Genomic DNA, 21,751 nt, shown 5'->3' on the forward strand with positions numbered 1-21,751 from the left:
CCCTAAAAAAAAAAAAAAAAAAAAAAAAAAAAAAAATGGCCACTGTGAGAAGAATGGGGGAGGAAAAAGAAACGGAAGGGATGCAAAGAATAAAAAGTTGCCAATTATCTAGAAGTAACGGTTTGTAGATAGCCAGTACTAAACATTTCTGAAGGTGCCTTTGTTGTTATTTTAAAGATATGGGTAAAGTTCTTCTTTAACCATTGAAAACCCTAATTGTTTTATTGCCACCAAAATCGGCTCCTTTTCCTGCTCTTCTCAATGTACACATCACAGAATCTGGCTTTTACCACCACTCAGAAGGCTACAGAATTTTGACAGGCTGAAACCAGCATGATAATGTTTGTGAACAGACTTTATATATGGAATATTGCAAAAACGGATACAAACAGATGCCTTTAAAATCAGCTAATCCATGTGATAAAACCTTTTTGGCCTATTCAGATAATGCGTTGCGATTACACAAGATATTTTTCTGTGTTAGGGCGCACTGTATTGCAGTGGCAGTGGACCTCAACGCACAGATCTGTAACTTGGTTTTTTAACGTAACAACACAAATGTGATTCACATTCTAGTGATTTAAAATGCACATGTGTTAAGGTGTATGCACAAGGCTGAATGGGGCTTTAGTGTAAAATTTAAGAAAGAAATTACTTGAGGCAAATAATTGAACACACACATTATAATATAGAATATGCACTACTACTTAGTTTAGGGTAGCACAGTGGCTTGGTAGCTAGCACTTCTGCCTTCCAGCAACGTGGTCATCAATTTGATGCTCAGCAAGGACACTATCTGCATGGAGTTTGCATGTTCTCCCTTTGCTTTAATGAGTTTCCTCCCACACTCCAAAGATATGCTGGTAGGTTAAATGGCTCCTGTCTAAATTAGCCCTAAAACGTGTGTGCAAATTGGCTATGCACATGTGCTATTACATTCTCGTCAATAGTCCTAAGCCCATGTAATGGGCAAGGCTGAGGAAAGATCTGGCGACCTACTTGGTTTAAAAAACTGGCCAACAAATTTTTATGCAAAAGGATCTCAAACGTGTTGTACATGGTGTCCAGAGAGCTGACCCATAGAATCACCAAGAGTAACATTTGACTAAAGGGATATCAAACATGTAACCAGACAAAGACACAGCAAACAGAAAAGGTAATTTTTTCCTTACTTACCTGTAAACATAATTAACAAGCTCCAAAAACTGTGCATTTAGATCTAGATCTTCTGGAAAACGCTTTTCTATATAGGTCATCATCTTCACCAGCAGTATAGACTTCTCTCGAAGTGTAGGTGTCTGCAGGTATAAAGAAGGCGGCTGTTAGTAACGCACAGAAAAAGAAAAAAAAAACAGCTCCAGCCAACATTTTTTGTACTGTTTAATTATAATGGGTAAGGCTTCTATTACAATGACCCCACTGAAGACAGACTGTACCAGAACAGGGGGTGAAGAGAAATCACTCCAAGGGAACTCCTGTTCCAGGGACAACCACTACATGTGGGATTTTCCTAACTTTTGAAAAGATCTCACACTTCCTGTTGTGTCACTGAAACAGGCTGAGCGTGCGTGCGTGTTTTCCTTGCGGTCTCTAATGCCCTATCCTCCTACGTTCCTCCATTTCTCCCCTGTGTCTTCTTCATTCTATCTCAATAAAATATCACCTAATTTCCATGTACCGGTAAAGAGGCCACAACTTTTAATATCAATCTAAAGGTGCCCATACACTGCTCAATTCGCGTACGAGAATCACAGGAAATCCCGCGATCGTACGAGAATTGAGCAGTGTGAACGAAGACGTGCAACCGTTTCTACTGTATGGTCGCACGTCTTTTGTCTAAGGATCACGCTAGAAAACTAGCCGAAAATCGTACGATTTTCGGCTGGTTTGAACGGTGCTTGGGAGACAAATGCCGAACGGGCCGGTGTGCGCACGCGCACACTGCCCGTTCAGCATTGCGGTCATCAGAAGCCCGCCCCTCAGGGGGACGGGCTTGCGATGATCGAGAGTACGATCTGCCTGTCCAAGATGGGCAGATCGTACGTTTTTTTAATCACTTTACAACCATGGCAAGACTAAGGTCTTGCCATGGTTGTACAGTGTATGGCCACCTTAAAGTGCACTTTTGTCACATGAACCTTTTGCTCCCGTTTGTGTCAAATGAGGATTCTTTAGTAGAAAATTTAAATAAAGAAAAAATAGTGGACACAATAATACTTCTGCATATAGTTGGGAAAGTTGAAACCACAATCCAGATTTTACTGATGTCTATGTCGGGAAGATTAACCTTCTGTCCTGATAGCAACAATACATATATATATTTTTTTTTTTTTGCTGGATTGCAATATCAACCATGTAATAAAAGATTGACAGCTTACCTGATTTGCTGCCATTGGTGTATTATTTTTCAGCCATTCTTCCACTATCTTCACTACGGCTCTAAGGATTTTAGCATCGGGAGACTTTTCAATGAGAGACGTCAGAATGTTCTGAATAAAGTTTTTCCTCATCTCCATGCTCATTACTGCCAAGCGTGTTTTTACCAAGTCCAAACTCAGCATGACCAGCTCACTAGTACCTGCTGTAGAACAAAGGACAGGAGAGCAGATGAGAGCAACTCAAGACAGATAATTAAGAGAAGAGACTCTGTTGGCTAAGGCTGGGCACACACCTTACAACCATCGCAAGACGTTTGTCTTGCAATGGTTGTAAGGTAATTAAAAAAACGTACGATCTGCCTATCTTGGACAGGCAGATCGTACTTGCGATGATCGCAAGCCGCGCCCCCCTGAGGGGCGGGTTTCCGAAGAACCGCAATGTCGAACGGGCAGTGTGCACTTGTGCAAACCGGCACGTCTGGCTTTTATCTTACGAACTTGCTACACACCCGCCGAACATCATACGATGCTCGGCGGGTTTTCGAACATATTCCTAAGATAAAAGTGATGCGACCTTACAGTAGTAGAGGTCGCACGGCTTTCACACACCTTACGATAATCATACGATCGCGGGATTTCCAAACCTCTGTCATTGTCCTTAGTGGTAAGACAAGTTGTTTTACATGCTAGTTTGTGAGTGTGCCATGATGCCTTTCTACTGTTCCACTGCAGAGGGTGTCGCGACCCACTTTTGGGTCGCGACCCACGAGTTGAGAACCACTGAGTTAGATGATCCCACGAACTAATGCCAAGGTAAGGGAAGTTCGAGTGAGTGAAGCAGAGCCAGTAACACATAAGTTGGTCACTGCTTCCTCAACATAGCACCCTGTTCTGGGGTCCAAGGGTGCTCCATAAGATATCTGAAAGCACATGCAGACTATAGTATGCAAGTCTTGTGTTAACTACCATATGAAAGTCTCTGATAGATATTATTTGGTCATGGATTTAGTTTGAGTCACAAAGTGATGGTTGCAGACACTAAGACTCCAATCAGGACCTAGAAACTGTGCTATGGAACAGTAATAGAAAAAAGGTATCCATGAGACTTGCTGGATAAAAAAAAAAAGGATTAAATAAAGGTTCAACCACAAATTACGGGCAGTTTGGTGCTTGCATGCACCAAAAGGTTTAGCCTCCGCCAGTAAAAAAAAAGGAAGAAGACCCCCACCTACTGGTATGTTTGAAGAATGTCATTATAGCTCAATTTCCAAAAAAAACAAAACATATACACCCATTAAAATTAACTTAAATGGACTTGGCTCTCCACACAGGTGTTAGGATTAGGATACAAATGGACCATGCCTCTACAGCCAACCACCCCTACATTTACGGGCACCCATATAAATTTGTGGTCAATTGACTGACTACTCCTTGGACCGCGGTCAATTCATTGTTATGGGGTTTATTTAGTGCAAATTGTTGGGAAGGGAGGTAGAATTGTTTGGATAGCAAAAGGGCATCTGTAGATGGAAAAATGCAGCATGCTTTCAGATGCAATGAGCTTGCATTTAAGATCAGGTGTAGATGGTTCTGGGATGCATCTGGATTCCTTCAAAAGGTGCTTCTGAACTGTGCTGTTTAATAAAAGTAACCAAATACATAAGATGACAGTGCCCGATCATGCCATTCTTGGTTGAATCAGTCTAATCTCGATGAGTGAATATGGTCACCACCGACCACTTTTCAGGGAACAAGTAATCAGACAGGTTACCATAAGGGTACAAATTTATACATTTTTAAAGTCTGGCAGCATATTGCTGATCCATACAAACCGGCATTTGTATTATATAAAACCCTATTTTTTTATTTTATTTTTAAAGCAACTCTTTTTCATCGCCTAAATGCATCTAACTATTTGAGGTGTGACAATTTTAGCACTATAGTGGCGAGTCAGCCATTCGCACTCAAGCATGTTCTAACTTTCAACCGGTCTGCGACCCAGATGAGTGCCTCAGTCCTTACAGAGTAGTAGAAGAAATAACATGTGTGTGTGCGCTGCGCTGTTAACAGTAAGGGCCCTGTCCTGGAACGCACTGGACGCAACCTGGCCAGCTCAGTTTTTTTGGGGGGCGGGAGGGGGTGTGGCAGCGGTGTATTGAACTCAATGGCACCACAGCCCCGTCTGCGGTGTGATTGCCGGCACCCAAATGTGTGGCACATTAGTGCCTGTGTTCCAGTCCAGTGCGATCTGCAAAAAATGCTGCAAACACTATTTTTTGCAGATCACACTGGACCGGAACGCAAACACTAATGTGGTACGCGTTCGGGTGCCGGCGATTGCAGCGCGGGGGGGGTACCATTGAGTTGAATGCACCGCCATGCCCCCTCCCGCCCCCCAAAAAACATAGCCGGCCAGGTTGCATTCCAGAGGCAGAACACACTGGAACGCACTCCTGATGGTGTAACAGGGCCCTAAATGAGAGAGAGGAATCTGTAGCAGCGGATTAACATAACTTTAGCTCTGTTACAACAGGCTTATGGTAATTAATCCATTACGAAAACAAGTGTTTTTGAATGGCATAGGCAGTTTAGGAAGGGGTGGGAAGATGTCCACGATGACACAAGAAGTAGGCAGCCAAAAAACGCAACCTACATTGTTACTTGGAAATTCTGAAAAGGTTACGGGAATTTGTTTTGAGGAAAAGACTGGAACTCTGGCCTGACAAGTGGACTCTCCACCACGTCAATACTACTGCACATGATGCATTAAGTGATATTAAATCTTTAGGTTTTTTTTTTTAAATAATGGGAGGCACTCATTTATGCAGAGCTTTGTTTTTTGTTTCATTCTTTAGTTCCTTGTTTTCTAGTGGGTCCCCACATCTATCTCCCTCCCGCCCCCTCATCTATAGACACACACACAGCCCTGCAACAGGCCACGCCCCCCTCTCCACCCAACAGTTTGACTGAGAGCAGAAGGAGCCTATGGCTCCTCTGCCCTCAGTATCCTCCCCCGCAACCAGTAAGTTTGGGAATGGAGGATTGCTTCAGGGGACTGGCGGCGTTGACAGGTAGTGGGGGGAACATGGGAGTCAAAACGCCACTGGCTGTTTTTCACCTTAATGCAGAAGCAAATGCATTAAGGTAAAAAAAATGCCCAGCCTTTAGTAATACTTTAAGTGTTCTTGAGTTCCTGGCCCACAAATCAATTCCGAAACTTGACCAACCACCTTATTCCCCTGACATAGCCCCCTGTGGCTTTTGGCTATTTCCAAAATTAAAAAACGACTTAAAAAGGACACAGATTTAATGACATTCCTGACATCTAACACACCGCTACAAAGATATTGCGTAGCATTCCGGAAAACAAATTCCAGGAATGTTTCCGGCAGTGGCACAGTCATGTAGAAAAGTGCATCACTTCACGAGGTGATTACTTTGAAGGTGACAACAGCCGCTAGTGTATAGGTAAGCAAACTTAGTCCATTCCGGACATTAAATTGTCATGTATGTATACTGGAAATCCGAATGATGTCTTTGCTGACATCCCCTTAAGATGCTGGTTGCCAGGCTGTCATACTAATTTAGTGTTTTCATACTTTAAGGTCACTTATGCAGAACAAGTATGTAGATCAGGTGTTGAATCTAATTGACTTCACATATTATATGATTGTTTGGATTAGTGACCCAAATATAAAGTCAAAGTTAGCATGGCAGCCAAGCCAATAACATCTTTTCAGCACAAGGTTCTTTTAAAGAATAACTTTTTTTTCAGCCTACTGTAACTAACTTTTGGAATTATTAAAAATCTGTGCTTACTTTACTGCATAGCAGTCTTCCAGAAATCCATGGCACAAGTCTGTGCTTCCTGCCATCCGCTTCCTTCATTTCCTTTCTGCTAGACCACTAGCCACTGTGCAGTCTACCAGCCTGGCCTGTGGTCTAATAACCTCCCCCTTGTAGTTCTATTGCAGGCAGCAGGAAGAGATCACATCCCAGCACGCACTATAGTGGGTGGAGTAGGGAAGCTTTAGACTGCTGGTCTGACCCGCCCACTCTCAGTGCAGAGCTCTCTGCTTCCCTGAGACTGGGCGGGGCTAGAACTCTGTGTAAAGTCACACTGCTTTTCCACACTAGTGATGAGAAGTTCTGATCTTTTACATGAATCGAACCACCCTCAGCTCTGCCTATACATGCCTCCCACTTCCTTTATTTTGCAATGGCTCATGAGAGATGCAGTCTGTTTTCTCTGCCAAGATATGGCACACACTGGTTACCAAGATCCTCCCCACGTACATAGGAGGATGTGACATCACTGGCAGCTAAAAACGGGAATTACAAGAAAAGTAAGAACTTTTATGATAAATAGTTAGAACAGTTTGCTTCCTCTGACTGAGAGAGACCTAAATATATAAAGTGATGTGCATCCTGGAGTTCTTCTTTAAAGCAACCTGGAGTAAATTTCACTCAAAGCATGGAAATAAAAGGCCAAGAGATATAATCATTTAAAAAATATACCTGGGTTGGCTTCAGCTGCTCCAGGAGTAGTCTGTGGGTTCAAATGCTCCCTCACCATCTTCTGTAAGGAGCGCATGAAGACAGATATTAGCCTGTCTATATAGCTGGGGTTGTTGCTGCAGGCCGACTTCAAAATCATCAGCGTACCTATTCAATTCAAAACACCAGGTATTAGATGCAATTCCTAGTCTGCAGAAACACAGATGGCATTTTACATAAGAAGCACAGCTCCTACCCAAAAGCCTAATCCCTCAAATATTAACACCACCTGGTACTAGATGGTGTGTCCTTCAAGGTATACATACTGGATCAAATTGTTATTTTTATTATTCTGCTAATTTAGTTCACTCTAGCGGCAAAAAGGTTAGACTTTGTCTTGTTTCTGCAAAACACAGCTGTGTCCAATGAAATATCCCTGCAAAGTTAACAGACTGAGATCCATAACTTCAAATGTCACTTGTGTTGCCTATAGCAAAGATATCCTTAGGTTTATTTTTTTACTTTTATTAACAGAAGATGACTTTTTGTCAAATACATTTGTATTTTTTCAAAATACATATGTATATATTATGACCACCTGCTTAATATTGAGTATGTCCCACTTTTGCTGCAAACCCTCCTTGACCCATCAAGGCATGAACTCCACTACTCCTCTGAAGATATGCTGTAGTATCTGGCACCAAGCCGCGAGTAGCAGTTTCTTTAACCACTTCTAGCAGGGTCATGTAAATGCACGTCACCCTCTTGAAGTGGTTATACCAAGAACACAGCTGCTGCTGTTTCTGTACAAGTGATCCTGCGTCTGTACAGGCGCCGGATGGCTTGTACAGTGCGGCGCTGCATGTGTGTGTGTCACCTTCCCTGGGTTCCACTGTCCCCTGTGCAGGCCAGGGACCGGCACAGCAGGACTCCCCTGATGGATCAGAGGGAGATCAGCAGGCTTCTAGCCGCTGATTTCTCCTCCGATCACTGGACCCGGAAGTGATGTGCATGACATCACTTCTTGTGTCACTGTGCACAATCTCTGGCTCCTAGAGCCAGGAGAAGAAGCTGGGGAAGCAGATTTCTGCTTCATCAGCTTCTTTGGGGTCCCTAGGTGACATTAGGGGTCTGAAAGATCTCTGATGTCTCCATAAAGAGGACCTTTACCAGCCTATTTGGTATTACATAGGGGGCTTGTTATCCCCCTATGTGATAGCAATAAAGTTGAGCGTAAAAAAAACTAATTAACGTAAAAAAATGCAAAAACATTTTTTTAAGTTCCGCCCCCACAACGCAAACACGCGTCAGATGCGCCTACGTGCAAAAACGAAAGTTGAGCCCCACATGTTGCATATCGCCGTGAACGTCGGAGTGAGAGCAATAATTATAGGGCCATCAAGCACTGTTCACACTAAACTGATGAGCAGTAAAAGCGTTTAAATGGTCACCTATGGGAAATTAGGGGTATTGTAGTTACACCGACCGGTCTGTGCCAACACGCCCTTATACACAAATGTACTGTGTGTTTGCACACTTTTCTATCAGAACCAGCATCAACTTTTTTTTATAGCAATCTGAGCTATAGTAGCTACAGGGGCCAGCCTTTGCTTCCCATGTGCATCAATGAGCCTTGGCTGTCCATGACCATGTTGCTGTTTCACCAGTTCACCAAAAGCTGCAGTTTTGGATGTTATTCACTTCACCTCTTAGCAGTTTTGACTATATTCATTCCAAAATTTGACGTTAGAATCAAACAAAATTTTAATCAACATTCATCACGTGTCTGATGGCATTATCGGGTGGTAAAGAAAAATCTCTCATATGAATGGTCCTTTGGAAATCTACTAGTGTATGTCCAGCTTAAGTCTCTGTCGCACTGCTCACTCTTTCCTAATGGTATGCTCCTTGTTAGCACATGAGCACAACTAACTGGCTCATTGTGCTGCTTCTTCCTCTTTTAGTTTAGGCTAATTTAAATGGGTAGCGGGGTTCCAAGAGGCCAATATCAAGTCAATTTTAGCTACTTATACTGATCACTGCATTACATTGATTAAATTAATACAGAGCTGCATTTATTTGAGTCTCTTACACCTGGCCTAGAATTTGGCTTTAAAAAGGTATATAAAGCATTGGTTTTCTGAACGTGAAAAATAAACAAAAAATATAGCATATACATGTACAGATTTGCTTTTAGACCAAGAGCATGAACAACAAAGCAAAATAGAAATTTTGCTACAAACCCTCAATAAGCAAAGAAGAAAAAGCTAAAATTTTATCGGAACCCCCCAGGAATATTACTCAGGCTATAATAGACATAATCTAGACAGCTGGTATATAGGAGTATCCTTCCTCATCAGTGTTGGCACACTGCATATTCCTGAGCATTTGACCTTGAAGCACTTTTAAAGAACTGATTAAATTAAACTAGAGTCTAAGTGTTTTCCACAATACACACTGACATCTGACAAACTAGCAATACTTTAAGTAAAATTAGACCTGTCTGTAGAGATCACAGAGGAGGGCAATGAGGGACAGCTAGCATTTAAACCTTGCACAGCCTAGATCCTTTTATGTGATATTATGCCTTTTATTGACAGGTGTAATTCACAAATTCACAGCGGGAGCAAGTGCAGTAAGAAAAGAAACTTAAATCGCATACAAAGTCAAATTGAAGAAAAAGAAAAAAATAAGCTTTTAGCATTATGGGTATCACAGGCTTAAATATTCCCCTGTCCATCAGAACCTGGGCTTTAACAGCATTGTCTAACTAAATTCAGATCAGATGACCTTCCAGCAGAATAGTTAACCCCCCGAGAGACAGAAATATTGCCCAAAGTTCCAAGAGGTTGAACAGGAAAACAAAGAACACTGATGATCGACAGCGTGCTCCGGACTCCTCCCAAGCCTGCCAGGCTGGTATTTGTCATGAGGATCTTTCAGAAAAAATAAAGGAAGGAACTTGCCCAATCCCAGAGCCATATTCCCGAGTCATCAGTCCCCCCCCCAAAAAAAAAAAATCACCCTGTCCAGGGACTTTTATTTACACGATGATAGAATGCTGCAATGTAGAGGTCTGGAGGAAAACTAGGTAAATGGGACTGCTCTGAAGGAAGCTACCAGCATACCCAAGACTGTCATGCAAAAGTGAAGAGTTGGACATCTCCTGGACTGGAATCTGAGATCAGAGAATGTGAAAGTTCCACAGGTACTTTGGCCAACGTGTCCTAAACATGTGTACTAACAGGAAACCCATGCAGGAGATAAGCCAGAAAGTCTCTAGCAGAATGTGGAGAAACAGCTAAAGTCATTTTTCTCTATGCATTTTATAATTAAGTGATAAACAGCAGCAATGGTATGATCTTTTTATTACCTAGTCCATCATGGTTTGGCACAGTTGTCACAGCCAAAATGGGGTGAAAAGCAGGGCCTGTTAGTGAGAACAGAGTTCTCAAGGGAGCTTCCAGCCCAGTGCCTGACGATCCCACCCAGGCATTCCCTGAAACATCCAGTTGGGTCTGGACACGTCATTCAAAAAACCAGGCAGGGGACAGGCACTATAGATAACTGCATTTGAAAAGTTTAGCTCTAGAAGTAATGTAGAGAAGAGTCTTGGCTGAAGAAGAAAAATCTTCAAGAATAAGAAAAAATGCGCAAGCAAACATAAAACTTAGCCTTCCACATAGCCCAACTAAAGAGCTTCTAGGACACTAGGAAAAATAAAATTGACGCATGCTGGTAGTAGAAGAGTTATTCTGGGTTTACCTACAATTTTTTATTTTGTGTGCCAGTGTCCAATCCTCATTTAAGTGGCAATGTAACCAGAAGGTTAAAGACTTTGTGTCCCCAATGGACAAAAAATAAATAACATTCCCTAACAGGTTCATAGAGGGGTACAGTTAATTATGTAGAACAATGTCCTTCAAATACTCTTAAGCCTTGCAAAGAACCATTTCTGTCCAAAGAAAAAAGTATACTTATTGTCTTTGGTGAAGTGCTCACTGAGTGGCAGTTTGTGGGTTTTGTATCCTGTGTGTTAGCAATTTAACTAGTTCTGCTTCGACTCTGAATGCATTCCTCATGGGCATTAAACATTTTTTAAATATAGCAAGTACTTTTAGTGCCAACAAGTTTATTATAGGCTAACAAATATAGCTAAACCTTTATATCTATTTAGTTTAATCAAATCGGAGGACAACACAGCATCATGCACTGCTACTACGGCCCTGCTCCCTCCAGAAACATTTTACGGTTTGTACTTGGCTGCATTCAAAAGCTCTGACCCTTACCAAAACATTGTGTGGCAACACAACTCCACCATAACGTATTTTTGGTGCACTCACCTAAGTATTTCCACTCAAATGAATTGAATGGGGTCCTTTAAAAACGCGACGCATCAGAGACAGAATGGCAATGTAGTGCCTTTTCATGTTGGTGGGAGTGAACCCTTACAAAATGATCAGATACTAAATTTAACGTTCAGTAAAGGAACTAAAGCTTCCGCTAACATAATAAATCTCAAATGCACATAATCTAGTATTCATTATTTTATTAGACAGGTTTTTTTTTTACACTACTGTAGCCCAGTAAAGTCAATAACCACGGTTAGTTAGCACAACATTCCACAGCTTTCCTAATTAATTCAGCACTTACCAAAGAGCTGTGACGGGTTGGCATTTGTAGCTTTTTCATAATTAGTAAGACCTTCATAAATGACTTTGCCCACAGCCGCGTATAAGCACTCTAATTCCTCAAACTTGGATGCAACGCTTGAAGTACCTGAAATACATTTTATTTTTTTTTAAAGTTCTTCCATCCAATTTTTCCCCATTGCAATAAAAAATGACAGAAGTAAAAGATAGAATGTTATCGGCAGTTCAAGAATCAAACTCTGAAAGGACTGTCAAGAAAATGTACATTTATAGCAGTATCAAGGAATAAATAGTAACTTTTGTGCAGAAAAATGAAGACAATGTTCCATTTTCTGCGTCCTGTCATTGTAGCTGCATAAAAAGATGTCAGTGTGCAATCATACTGTGCACCCCACAAGATAAAAATGATTCAAGTGTCATATATATTTATTTATTTGTCCTAATGGAAGAACTCAAATATGGCAAATGAAAACCCATCTGCTCACACACTATGTAGTATTAGTAATGTAAATGTCTTTTTTACTTGTTTTAATTATGTCACTGTGGCAGTCACAAGTCCCCTAGGGAGAAGAGCTCACGGTAAAATGACTGTACTCCTTAACTAAGCCTATTTATGACACAACTAGAGCTTTGGTGGTGGCAGTGTGGTTACTCACTAGTTTGTGCTACATCAAAACATACAGAGATAGGTGGCAATTTAAGTTACAACAACCTTTTATTTATAGTTTTAAAAAATGCTACACTATTTACTGGTCTTATAGCACACTTTAAAGTGGACCTTTAAATTGTGGTTGCACATCAAGTAATGTTTAATGCCTTATTCACAAAGGCGTGGACATCTGTACTAGTGTTGGGCTTGGGCGTGTTCGCAGCTCCACGTACCGAGCCCGCCAGGAAGCTGACAGCGCCAACAGGTGCAGCCTGTAATTGCATGCATGTATCCCTATGACAGGATGTGGCTGCATTTCTGTGTCAAAGTGCATACACCCAGACCTGTATGGATGTGGCTGCACGCAAATTGCGGGCTGCACCTGTTCCTCCTGGAAGCAGGTCTCTGCATGGGCGTGCATGCCATAGATGTGAATGAGGCTGGAGTGTAATCACTTGCAGGTATTTACTACCCCTCAAATATATCAGAGTACCTCTAAAGGTCAGCTCCAAACTAACGACTTTCTCTGCACCTTTTAGGTCTAGGCAAAAGCCTGTGATATGATTTTCAAATTATGATTTTCCAGCCATATACTCCCTATTCATTATACTGTCACTCACTATTTATTAAAAGCAAAGTTAAAATTCTATACCAAAAAAGGATTTTCTATATCTGCCAAATCATACTCCCTGTTGACTCCTGGGACCATACTGTCACTCTTAATTAAATAAAAGCAATGGTAAAGTTATGTATTTGAATCTTATTTTCAATATCTATTAAATCATACTCTCTATACGATCCTAATAATACTTATTGTCTGATAAAAGCAATGTTAAAATGTGTATTCGAATACGATTTGCAATTTCTGCCAGAGCTTCTGTATACTTCCTTATTCACTCCTGGGATCAGATCGACGCTCATTGTCAAATAAAAACAATGTTAAAACTCTGTATTGTAATATGATTGATTTCTATCTCAGCCTCTATATACTCCTTATTCACTCCTGGGATTATACAGTTGCTCATTTTTAGATAAAAGTAAAGTTAACATTCTGTATTCAGCTCTTTAACGTAATGTCCAGATACTCAACAATGTTAAAATTTATGTGGTGCGGTAAAACAATCCATTGAACCTCTAATGTTTCATATCCCCAGTAGTATGCTCTGTTTGCAAATAACCAGGAGCCAAAATAGAAAAATTATAATTTTCTCCTTCCTAGGTAATTAAGAATAATGTATGTTTATAAAGACAAGGACCTTACAATAACCTACAGCTAAAACCACTTACATGCACGTAAACAGCTCTCCTCTTTAATTTCCCTCTTGTTTTAAAATGCGTTGGCAAGGGGGGTTAGCAATGTTTAACAGTGAAAAATTGCATTTGCCATAAAAATGATTTAAAATTATGAAACTGGTTTTGCATGCCATTTGGGGAAATGCTCACAGTCAAAGAAATCACTCGCTGTAAGAGGATTACAAATGCAATCACAAAGTGAGCTCTAGAACAAAAGGAGGAGGATGAATACTTTGTGCAAAGGGCACTTGTTCCTTCCATGTGAATATTGTAGTCCATTTTGGTATATACAATGGGGGCCATGTCTGAATATTAAGTCATTAGTGAAAATTAACTAGACAGCTAAATTGTAGATTTACAAAAAAAATGACAGTAAAAACAGAGGGGTCAGGCTGCATGATGTGACAGTCATAGACTGCAGGCTGTGATATGTTACAACACACCTCATTCTCACTGTAGCTCCTCTGTGTTAATTAAAGGTCAGATGCTGTGCAAACCACTAATCTATCTATTTTAGGATTGTCTATGGCTCATTAAAATGAATGAGGACTGCCACATCAGAGGTCATAGATGCTGAACCCAAAGCAAACACATTTTCAAGAGCTTATCTGCACTGAATACCAGGAGAAACTTAGAGCATATTAGGAGCACATATTGAGATGCTAACTTGGGGTCCCTAGGCCCTCCAGGTGGCATAGTAGGAGCACACACTATAATGCTACCTTGTCACACTCAAGCCCACCAGATGGTACTCAGAGCACACTAGAAGCAAATACTAAGATGTTGCCTAGTGGCACAGCAGAGGCATACAAAAGATACTGACTTGTGGTAGCCATGGACCCTGGGGGGCATTTAGAGCACAGTGGGGGCACACGCTTAGGTATGCCCTCCAGGAGACGATAAAAGGAGAGTAGCAGCACACACTCAAATGCTGCCTTGTGGCACCAGCCCTCCAGGTGGCACTTACAGCACAATAAAAGCACATTGATATACTGTCTTGTGGCACTCATTCTCACCAAAGGGCAATTATAGCACACACTAAGTTGCAGCCTGGTGGCACTCTTGCCCACCAGGTGTATGCTTGGACCACAGTAGATGCACACACTGAGGTGCTGCCTTGTAGATTTCATGCCTGAAAATTCTAAATCAATGAGCCTGTTCCCATTCTGAAAACACTTGGGACCACAGAGCCATTCTGTAGCTAGTCAACACAAACCATCAAGGTTTGCGTTTCTCGTTGATTTGCTTTACACAATATACTCATCTCCGTATTATACATTTATGTTTTTTGGGACAAATTGGATCAACCACTGAACGTATCACTCGGACCCGGGAATTAAAACTGGCCCCTTTTCCAGCCTCCCTTTCCTAAAAAACGCCCCGTTCTTTCGCTTGGTTTGGAGCGCTTCTCCCCTCCTTTCTCTGTTTGATCCAGACAGAGTGATAGCCCTGTTATAGATATGGATAAGCACTAATAACAAATGTGATAACATTAACATACTAGGCTCAGTAGGGAAAATGCTCATCAGCCGGGAAAGCAATGTATGGACAGCTCGTAGGACCTTGGTGTTCCCGCATGTCATGCAGGCAGAAATCCCCCTCTGAAGAGGTTTAAAGCTGCTGAGAATGGCTGGGTTCTGTAGTACAGTGAGAAGGAAACTCAACACCTCCAGCCCAGTGCAGATGTTGGCAAAATTTGCTTGTGCAGGCTGTTCCTGAAGAGAAAAAAAAAAAAACACAGCCTTAATATATGGAATAATTTAAGGTGAACATATAAATCAATTAAACTTTAACATGCAAGGAAGCCATAACAAAGAGGCTAGATACTGAATAACACACTAAACATTACAATCATTCCTAACATTCTACACAATGCCCACTGCAGCAAAATAGCACTGTATGAAACACTGTAATAGTCAGATTATAGTCCTCCAAGCACTCTAAACAGCCTATTGGATGGTTCCCAACTAGGCAGCTCTGCCATGTACATTAGCAACAACCTAGCCTTGTACCATCTGTGCTATTAATGGTAGGTACCTACTCCAGTGCCCAGGAGGAACATATCAATCTCACGAATAGTCACTGAAGTCCAGGAAAGCCAGGACTTCTGGAACAAAACGTATTTCATGGATGGGGACAGGAACACAAAATAATAGGGAATCTCTCCAATGAGAGCACATACACATTTGTAGTTGGGGTGGGGAGTTAGAACTTCTCACAACATTCTTATTGCGGTTTGTGCCTTTCTCTCCCGGGTGACAACCACACATCCCATTTCTCGTATGGGGTCACAAGGACAGGGAGGGAGGGAATCGGAGTCATAAAAAGGAGTAAAAATTGGATGAAATTTTAACTATTCGCCACTATATATATCTATATATATATATAATGCTAAATTAATACATTTGCTGAATTTAAGCTTTCAGCAGTGTTTGCAAAGTAGAAATACGATCTGCGATTACACAATATGAGTGCAACCATTTGCTTTAAACTTTGTACTGGAAGGCTTTAAATTATTATGCTTCCCTATGTGAATTCTAATGACAGCTATTGCAACATATTTTGACCCTTGCAGAGGACAATCTACACTAAGGCTGAATACTTCCAGTATTATACAGCCCACACTTTAGAAACCAATAAAGGGTCAGCCATCTGCTTTGGTTCCCTTTCAGTTCTCCAGTCATTGCCCATAGAAGAAAAAAAAAAAAAAGATGAAACCTTATTTGTAACTATGGGCATCATTACTAAGGTGTTTTTAAATTCCCAGATCAATGTTAAAAATTTAATGATGGTCAAATTGATACATATACACCTGAAGTTCATTCATGTTTACCGCTTTACCTGCCAAAGGATTTGTGATTCTGAACAGTCAGTCGTGTGATTGTACCAATCTATCAAACTGCACAGTCAGGCAGGTGACACACACGCATTTCCTAGTCCAACAACATACATTTCTATGTGACTCTCCATTTCAGGCAAGCTCACTGGGTAATAAAACAATATCATCACTGCTGTCCAATTAAGAGGTATATGATCCAGGAGGTTGCTTCCTGATTATGCGGGGTATGTTAATCACAAGACTGCTAAAACCGAATTACAAATCTTTTGGCAGGTATAATAAGATACATATATGTATTTTGGCTGTTTACCTTATGTTTACTTTAAACAAGAAGCGGTTTGTGCTTAGGTGATGTGCCAGGATGGCACACAGAGATAAAAGCTTACTGTTCATCTTCAGGTTCAGATAGTGACCATTAATGATTCAGAGCTTAATTAATCAGCATTAGCTACACAATGGCTCTGAATTTCACAAAAAGATAAATGTAATTTGAAAGCAAGACTGCTGAACATTGCAATTATAACACGAAATAATGCCACATAAAAAAGGAAAAAAAAGAAAAGAAAAAAAATAAGGAAATGCATGAATTTATATAATGGTCAATTGTTCCTCAGGCACAGAACATTTCCCCATGGCTAAATTGCACTTGCTGGAGAAATCGGAGCGGGGATTTGTGCAGCTAATTATATGGAGCTTGTTATGTATGAAATCAATGGATGAGCAAATGAAATAGCTTGTAATATTTCAAGTCTAACTGGACTTCTCAGAGGGTACAGGCTAAGGGTTGGAGCTTCCACTACGGTATTTTACTGCTGCAGCAGTAAATAGGTGAAATAAATGTTTGCTGGGACAATAAAGCTCTCTTTTTGTTCCCCTGGCAATGCCGTCCTCCAGAAAGTCAGAGAACCAACTAATCAAATAAGTCCAGATGTATGACCCTCCAATCTCCTATAATGAAGTGTGGTACAAGCATTGTACAAAGTGTTTCTGATTTCTACTGGCACTGAGAATGAATAATAATGGAGAGGGTGTGAATCCTAAGGGGATGTCTGCGTACCGTACTGATGTATACCTCTGGATGCAGACTGTCTACATCCAGGGACGTATATCCATACATGTACGCGAGTATACTCTTAGAGCAGCGTTTTCCAGCATACAGCCGCAGCCTCTCGTTGAATTGTACGGGGGGGGGCTGTACACTGTACCTGTGGCTCCCAGGCATAGAGATCCGACTGATTTTTATGGTAGGTGGATCTCTGTGCCCATGTGAATGATCCCTAACACTAGCAGCATACCAGCTGAGCATATAATAATGGTGTTTAATCTCTATTCAAGAATAGATAAGGTAAATATAAACGAGACAGGTGCTTTAACCCATGAAATTAGGAATTTTCCACTTTCAATTATTAAAAAACATGTTTTTGTTTAAACGAGATGAAAAGCTAATTATCTGAAGCTAATTGCATGACATTCATTTTGCGAAAGCACTTTATCTAAAACAATTGCCATTCTTTTTTTAAATACCGTTTTCAACTATTTTTCCTCCTTTGCTGAATCTCAGTGCTGCTGATCTCTTGCAGCTTCCTTGCAACAACTTCCTATCTACACTCATGCAGTGTCAGTCGCATGTCATTGCTCAGGGTGGACTTACTAATGGTGAAATAGGTGGAACATGCTAACGCAATAAGTGTTGGCATGGCTGTCTCTACCAAAATCGCAAAACATTTCCAAAAAATCAGGTCACAGTTTTATATTTAAGGCCTTTCTTTCATCAAATATTAAGACACTTTGAATTTGGCCATTTTCCAAAATGAAAAAAACACTGGTGGTACAAATTACAGCAACACAACATGTTGTGGTCATTTGTATTCTAACTGTAATGTATTCCTTATATTGTAAAAGACTGCTGGAACTATATAAATCCTGAATAATATTACAGTAAGAATAAATAAAAGGTGTGTAATGCAGACACTTACCACAGTCATAAGCAGCTTATCAAACCATTGAAGCTTCAGTTCAGATTTGGGCCACATGTCAGCACGCAGGGCAGTCTTCAGAAGGCTGACACAGCGACGAGACAGAAGCTCTCCAGGAGAGCCAGCTGTGTTTGAATTGTCATTCACCTACAGTAACAGAACAAAAGGGTAGGTGGAAATTTATCAGAAAGGCCGGGAGCCGATTTAGTTAAAAGCCAAAAAGCTTAACAGTATATTTTAGGGATGTGTGTAGAAACCAAAGAATTTTAAAGTCCATTTCCACCTTTGTAAGGGATTACCATTTATTGTGGTAATGTAGAGGTGCAGTGATGATGAATACATGTGCACATTTTCATGACTCACATTGCAGGCTTTCTTAATTTTTTTAATGAAGGTTTTATTAGGTTTGAATCCTAGAAATTCAAAATGATCTCCACAGGAAACTCAGTGTGACATCGGGTTAAGATAGCAAAGCAGGCTGTAAAAAGCTGCCCCATCCATGTGATTCTATGTAACACGATCACTAAACACCAGCTCTGCCTTTATGTCCGAGGGGGGGGGACTGTCTCTATGAATACTAATGAATGTGGGGAGAGAGCTCAGTTATCAGATACACGCATTGCTTGCATAGCACAGAGGCAGCCCTTTTCATGAGGATATAAAGAGGAAAGATAACAAAAAAATGTAAGTTTATGTGTTCATATAAAGCAACTGAATATGTCTGCTTCATGTTCACTCGGGGTACAATGCTGGAATATGTTTTTGAAAAATACCTCTGCAAAAGGTGGAAATGGGCTTTAAGCATTCTCATTAAAATAAATATGGGGAGAACATTAAAATTAATACACATAGGGACATACTATATAGCAGTGAATGTGACTTTCACTGGTAGTAAATCAATCACTAACATTTAAAGAACATGCATCATAAAGATTCTCCTGCAGCGAATGCTGTGAAGCACCCCCATCCTCACCCATTTACAATTCTACATTTGCAGGTATTTGTTGATGGTTGGGTAAGAAGGAACAACAAACTGAATTTTATATTTCAGTTCTGCATCAAACCATTTGAAATGTTTGATTTCTGTTTCCACGTGATAAAAACAGCCCCTCAGGGAGCCCTAATTATTATGTATGAAGCTGAAAATACACGAACTACTGCTTAATATTATAGTACATATGCAAAAATGATATGCAACAGTCACCAAGCTGTTTACCTGGCATGCAATTCTAATGAGGAAGTTGACCACGGTGTCCGTGTGCTGCTTTTCAATGGGTTTAGTAATGACAGCGTCTGCCCCAGGGAGCGACTGACTGCGGCCAAACACCTGCAATGAAAACAGGCAAGTGAAATCTGAACATCAGGGTTCCAAAACAGGAAACAAGTCCCAGGATATTCCAGGTCACTTCGACCAGATCAGCAACAAACAAAATGAGGTAAGAATACAATCAAACTGCAAGTAAAACTGGCTTACTGTGCTGATTCCCCCCGTGGCTGTTCTGAAACGCTTCACCTCCTGGCTGGCATCAACAGTCAGGCTCCTCTTTACCCCACCCGCGCCCGAGCTCCCACCTTCACCGCTGCTGTTTGCATCCATGTCAGAGTCAGGCTGGGGAAACAGGAATTGCAGATTTGTTCAGTTCATGTTCAAAACAAACATCTAGGAAAGCATTTTGTATTAAACAAGGCAATGGGTTGTCACACAATGGGTTTATGTTCTGTTAATTCTGCAGGCAGGGAAAAGAAGAAGTTGCTAGATCTATGTGTACTCCTCAGGCAGCCTGGAGGCCGCAGGTAGCTGTACTTAAACACAGGTATAGAACAGGAGGGCTAAACATATACAACTACTTCCGATCTAGTCTATAAAAGCTGAGGAGTTACTTCTATTATATCCTTTTGACAGCTTTGTCTCAGTGCTTGAGTATAAGAAGGCTAATAAGCTCTCCAATAACAGCCATATAAGATAGTCATTAAAGACTCTCATGCTTTATAGGGTAATGGTACTTTCATTAAAAAGCTCACTAATCCACCATCCGGATCTATACTAAAAGTGGCTTAGTGGTTAGCACTTCTGCTTTGCAGCACTGCTGTCCCCAGTTCAAATACCAACCAGCACACTATCTGCATGGAGTTAACATTGATTTCCTCCAGGCACGCGTTACCTTCTACACTCCAAAAACCTGCTGGTAGATAATTAGCTGCTTTCTAAACTAGACCTAGTTTGTGAGATTAGGGACCTTAGATTGTAAGCTCCTTGGAAGCAGGGACTAATGTGAAATTGAATGTATAGTATGTAAAAGCGCTCTATAAATTGATGGTGCTATATAAATACCTGTAATAAGTAAAAAAAAATAAACCCCCAATTCCAGCTACTCACTTACCTCAAGAGGACAAACAAAGCCTGCTATTAGCAGCAGCTTTGTTTCCTCCTCAAAGTGCTGGCCACTGACATTGTGACAGTTGTAAATAAGGTAGTGCTTGTGGTGTCTGTGCAGGTGGCACCATGCAAAGACCTCAGGTATTGGAAGGTAAGTCACCAGCAGTTCAGAATGCAAACAGTCTGTTTTATTCTAAATGCATCACAGGTTAAAAGGCATTGTTTTAGGGCCACACTGTGTCCGCTTGAGGAAGGAACACTGCACTGTCCTGAAACATTGGCTTTTGACCTATGTGACGTATTTAAAATAAAACCGACTATTAGGGATGTTCAGATACCAAGTACCGTACTCGGTACATGTACATCTACAGATACTTTTCCAGCTCCAAGACTAGACTAGAGAAAAACTCAAAAGTTAGGAGGCAGCTGTCATTTTTAACCCCTTCATGACATACGAAGCTCCTGGGATTTGTGCATTCCTGTTTTAATGTACGATTTATTTATCTTTTATAAATATATATCAGGGATGCACCAATACCATTTTTTCAAGTACAAGTACTGATAATTGTCTAAGTACTCACAGATACAAGTACTGATGCATTTTTGGTTATTGTCATGTGACAGTTTTTATAAAACAATACAGAGTAATGATTTCAGGACAATGGTGGAGAACCAGAGCCAGGTACCAGCTGCAACCCTGGTAGTTTGGGAAATGCCAAGTATTAGCATTGGTATCTGAACTGGTATCTGAACATCCCTACAGAATATGTTTGCACTTTGAACTGCTGAATGCTGGTGACTTATCCTCCACATTCTATATAAGACTAGTGTTGAAGAGAATTATTATCTGAGGATGTAAAATTCTTCTGCTCGAAGGCACACCATAGCTGTCTTACTGAGGTAAGTTGATGGCTAGGGTGGAGAGTTTAAAGTATAGAATAGGTCAGGAGGACTAGTGAACTTTTATTGAGAACACCCATACACTTTAATATCACTGGGAGCCGTGTGGGAGACATTCCATGTCTGTGCCTGCCCAAACACTGCATTAACTTGACTAAGATAAAGAATGGAGACCTCCTATTGACGCCTT

The 21,751-nt window shown here is 40.9% G+C and overlaps 1 protein-coding gene across 1 annotated transcript in view; it reads right to left on the reverse strand.

The window, feature by feature from the left end:
- TRRAP (transformation/transcription domain associated protein) overlaps window positions 1–21,751 on the reverse strand; it is a 164,006-nt gene that overhangs the window by 78,040 nt on the left and 64,215 nt on the right. Inside the window, exons 40-48 of the mRNA XM_018571310.1 lie at window positions 20,465–20,467; window positions 19,759–19,893; window positions 19,501–19,611; window positions 18,285–18,431; window positions 14,971–15,184; window positions 11,529–11,654; window positions 6,897–7,043; window positions 2,379–2,578; window positions 1,177–1,298 (exon numbers count right to left, since the gene is read on the reverse strand). Of these exons, the coding sequence (XP_018426812.1) occupies window positions 1,177–1,298; window positions 2,379–2,578; window positions 6,897–7,043; window positions 11,529–11,654; window positions 14,971–15,184; window positions 18,285–18,431; window positions 19,501–19,611; window positions 19,759–19,893; window positions 20,465–20,467 (1,205 nt within the window). The remainder of the gene's footprint in view (window positions 1–1,176; window positions 1,299–2,378; window positions 2,579–6,896; window positions 7,044–11,528; window positions 11,655–14,970; window positions 15,185–18,284; window positions 18,432–19,500; window positions 19,612–19,758; window positions 19,894–20,464; window positions 20,468–21,751) is intronic.

The sequence above is a fragment of the Nanorana parkeri genome, unplaced genomic scaffold, assembly GCF_000935625.1.
Source record: "Nanorana parkeri isolate BGI_ZX_2015 unplaced genomic scaffold, ASM93562v1 scaffold3, whole genome shotgun sequence".
Classification (NCBI taxonomy): Eukaryota; Metazoa; Chordata; class Amphibia; order Anura; family Dicroglossidae; genus Nanorana; species Nanorana parkeri.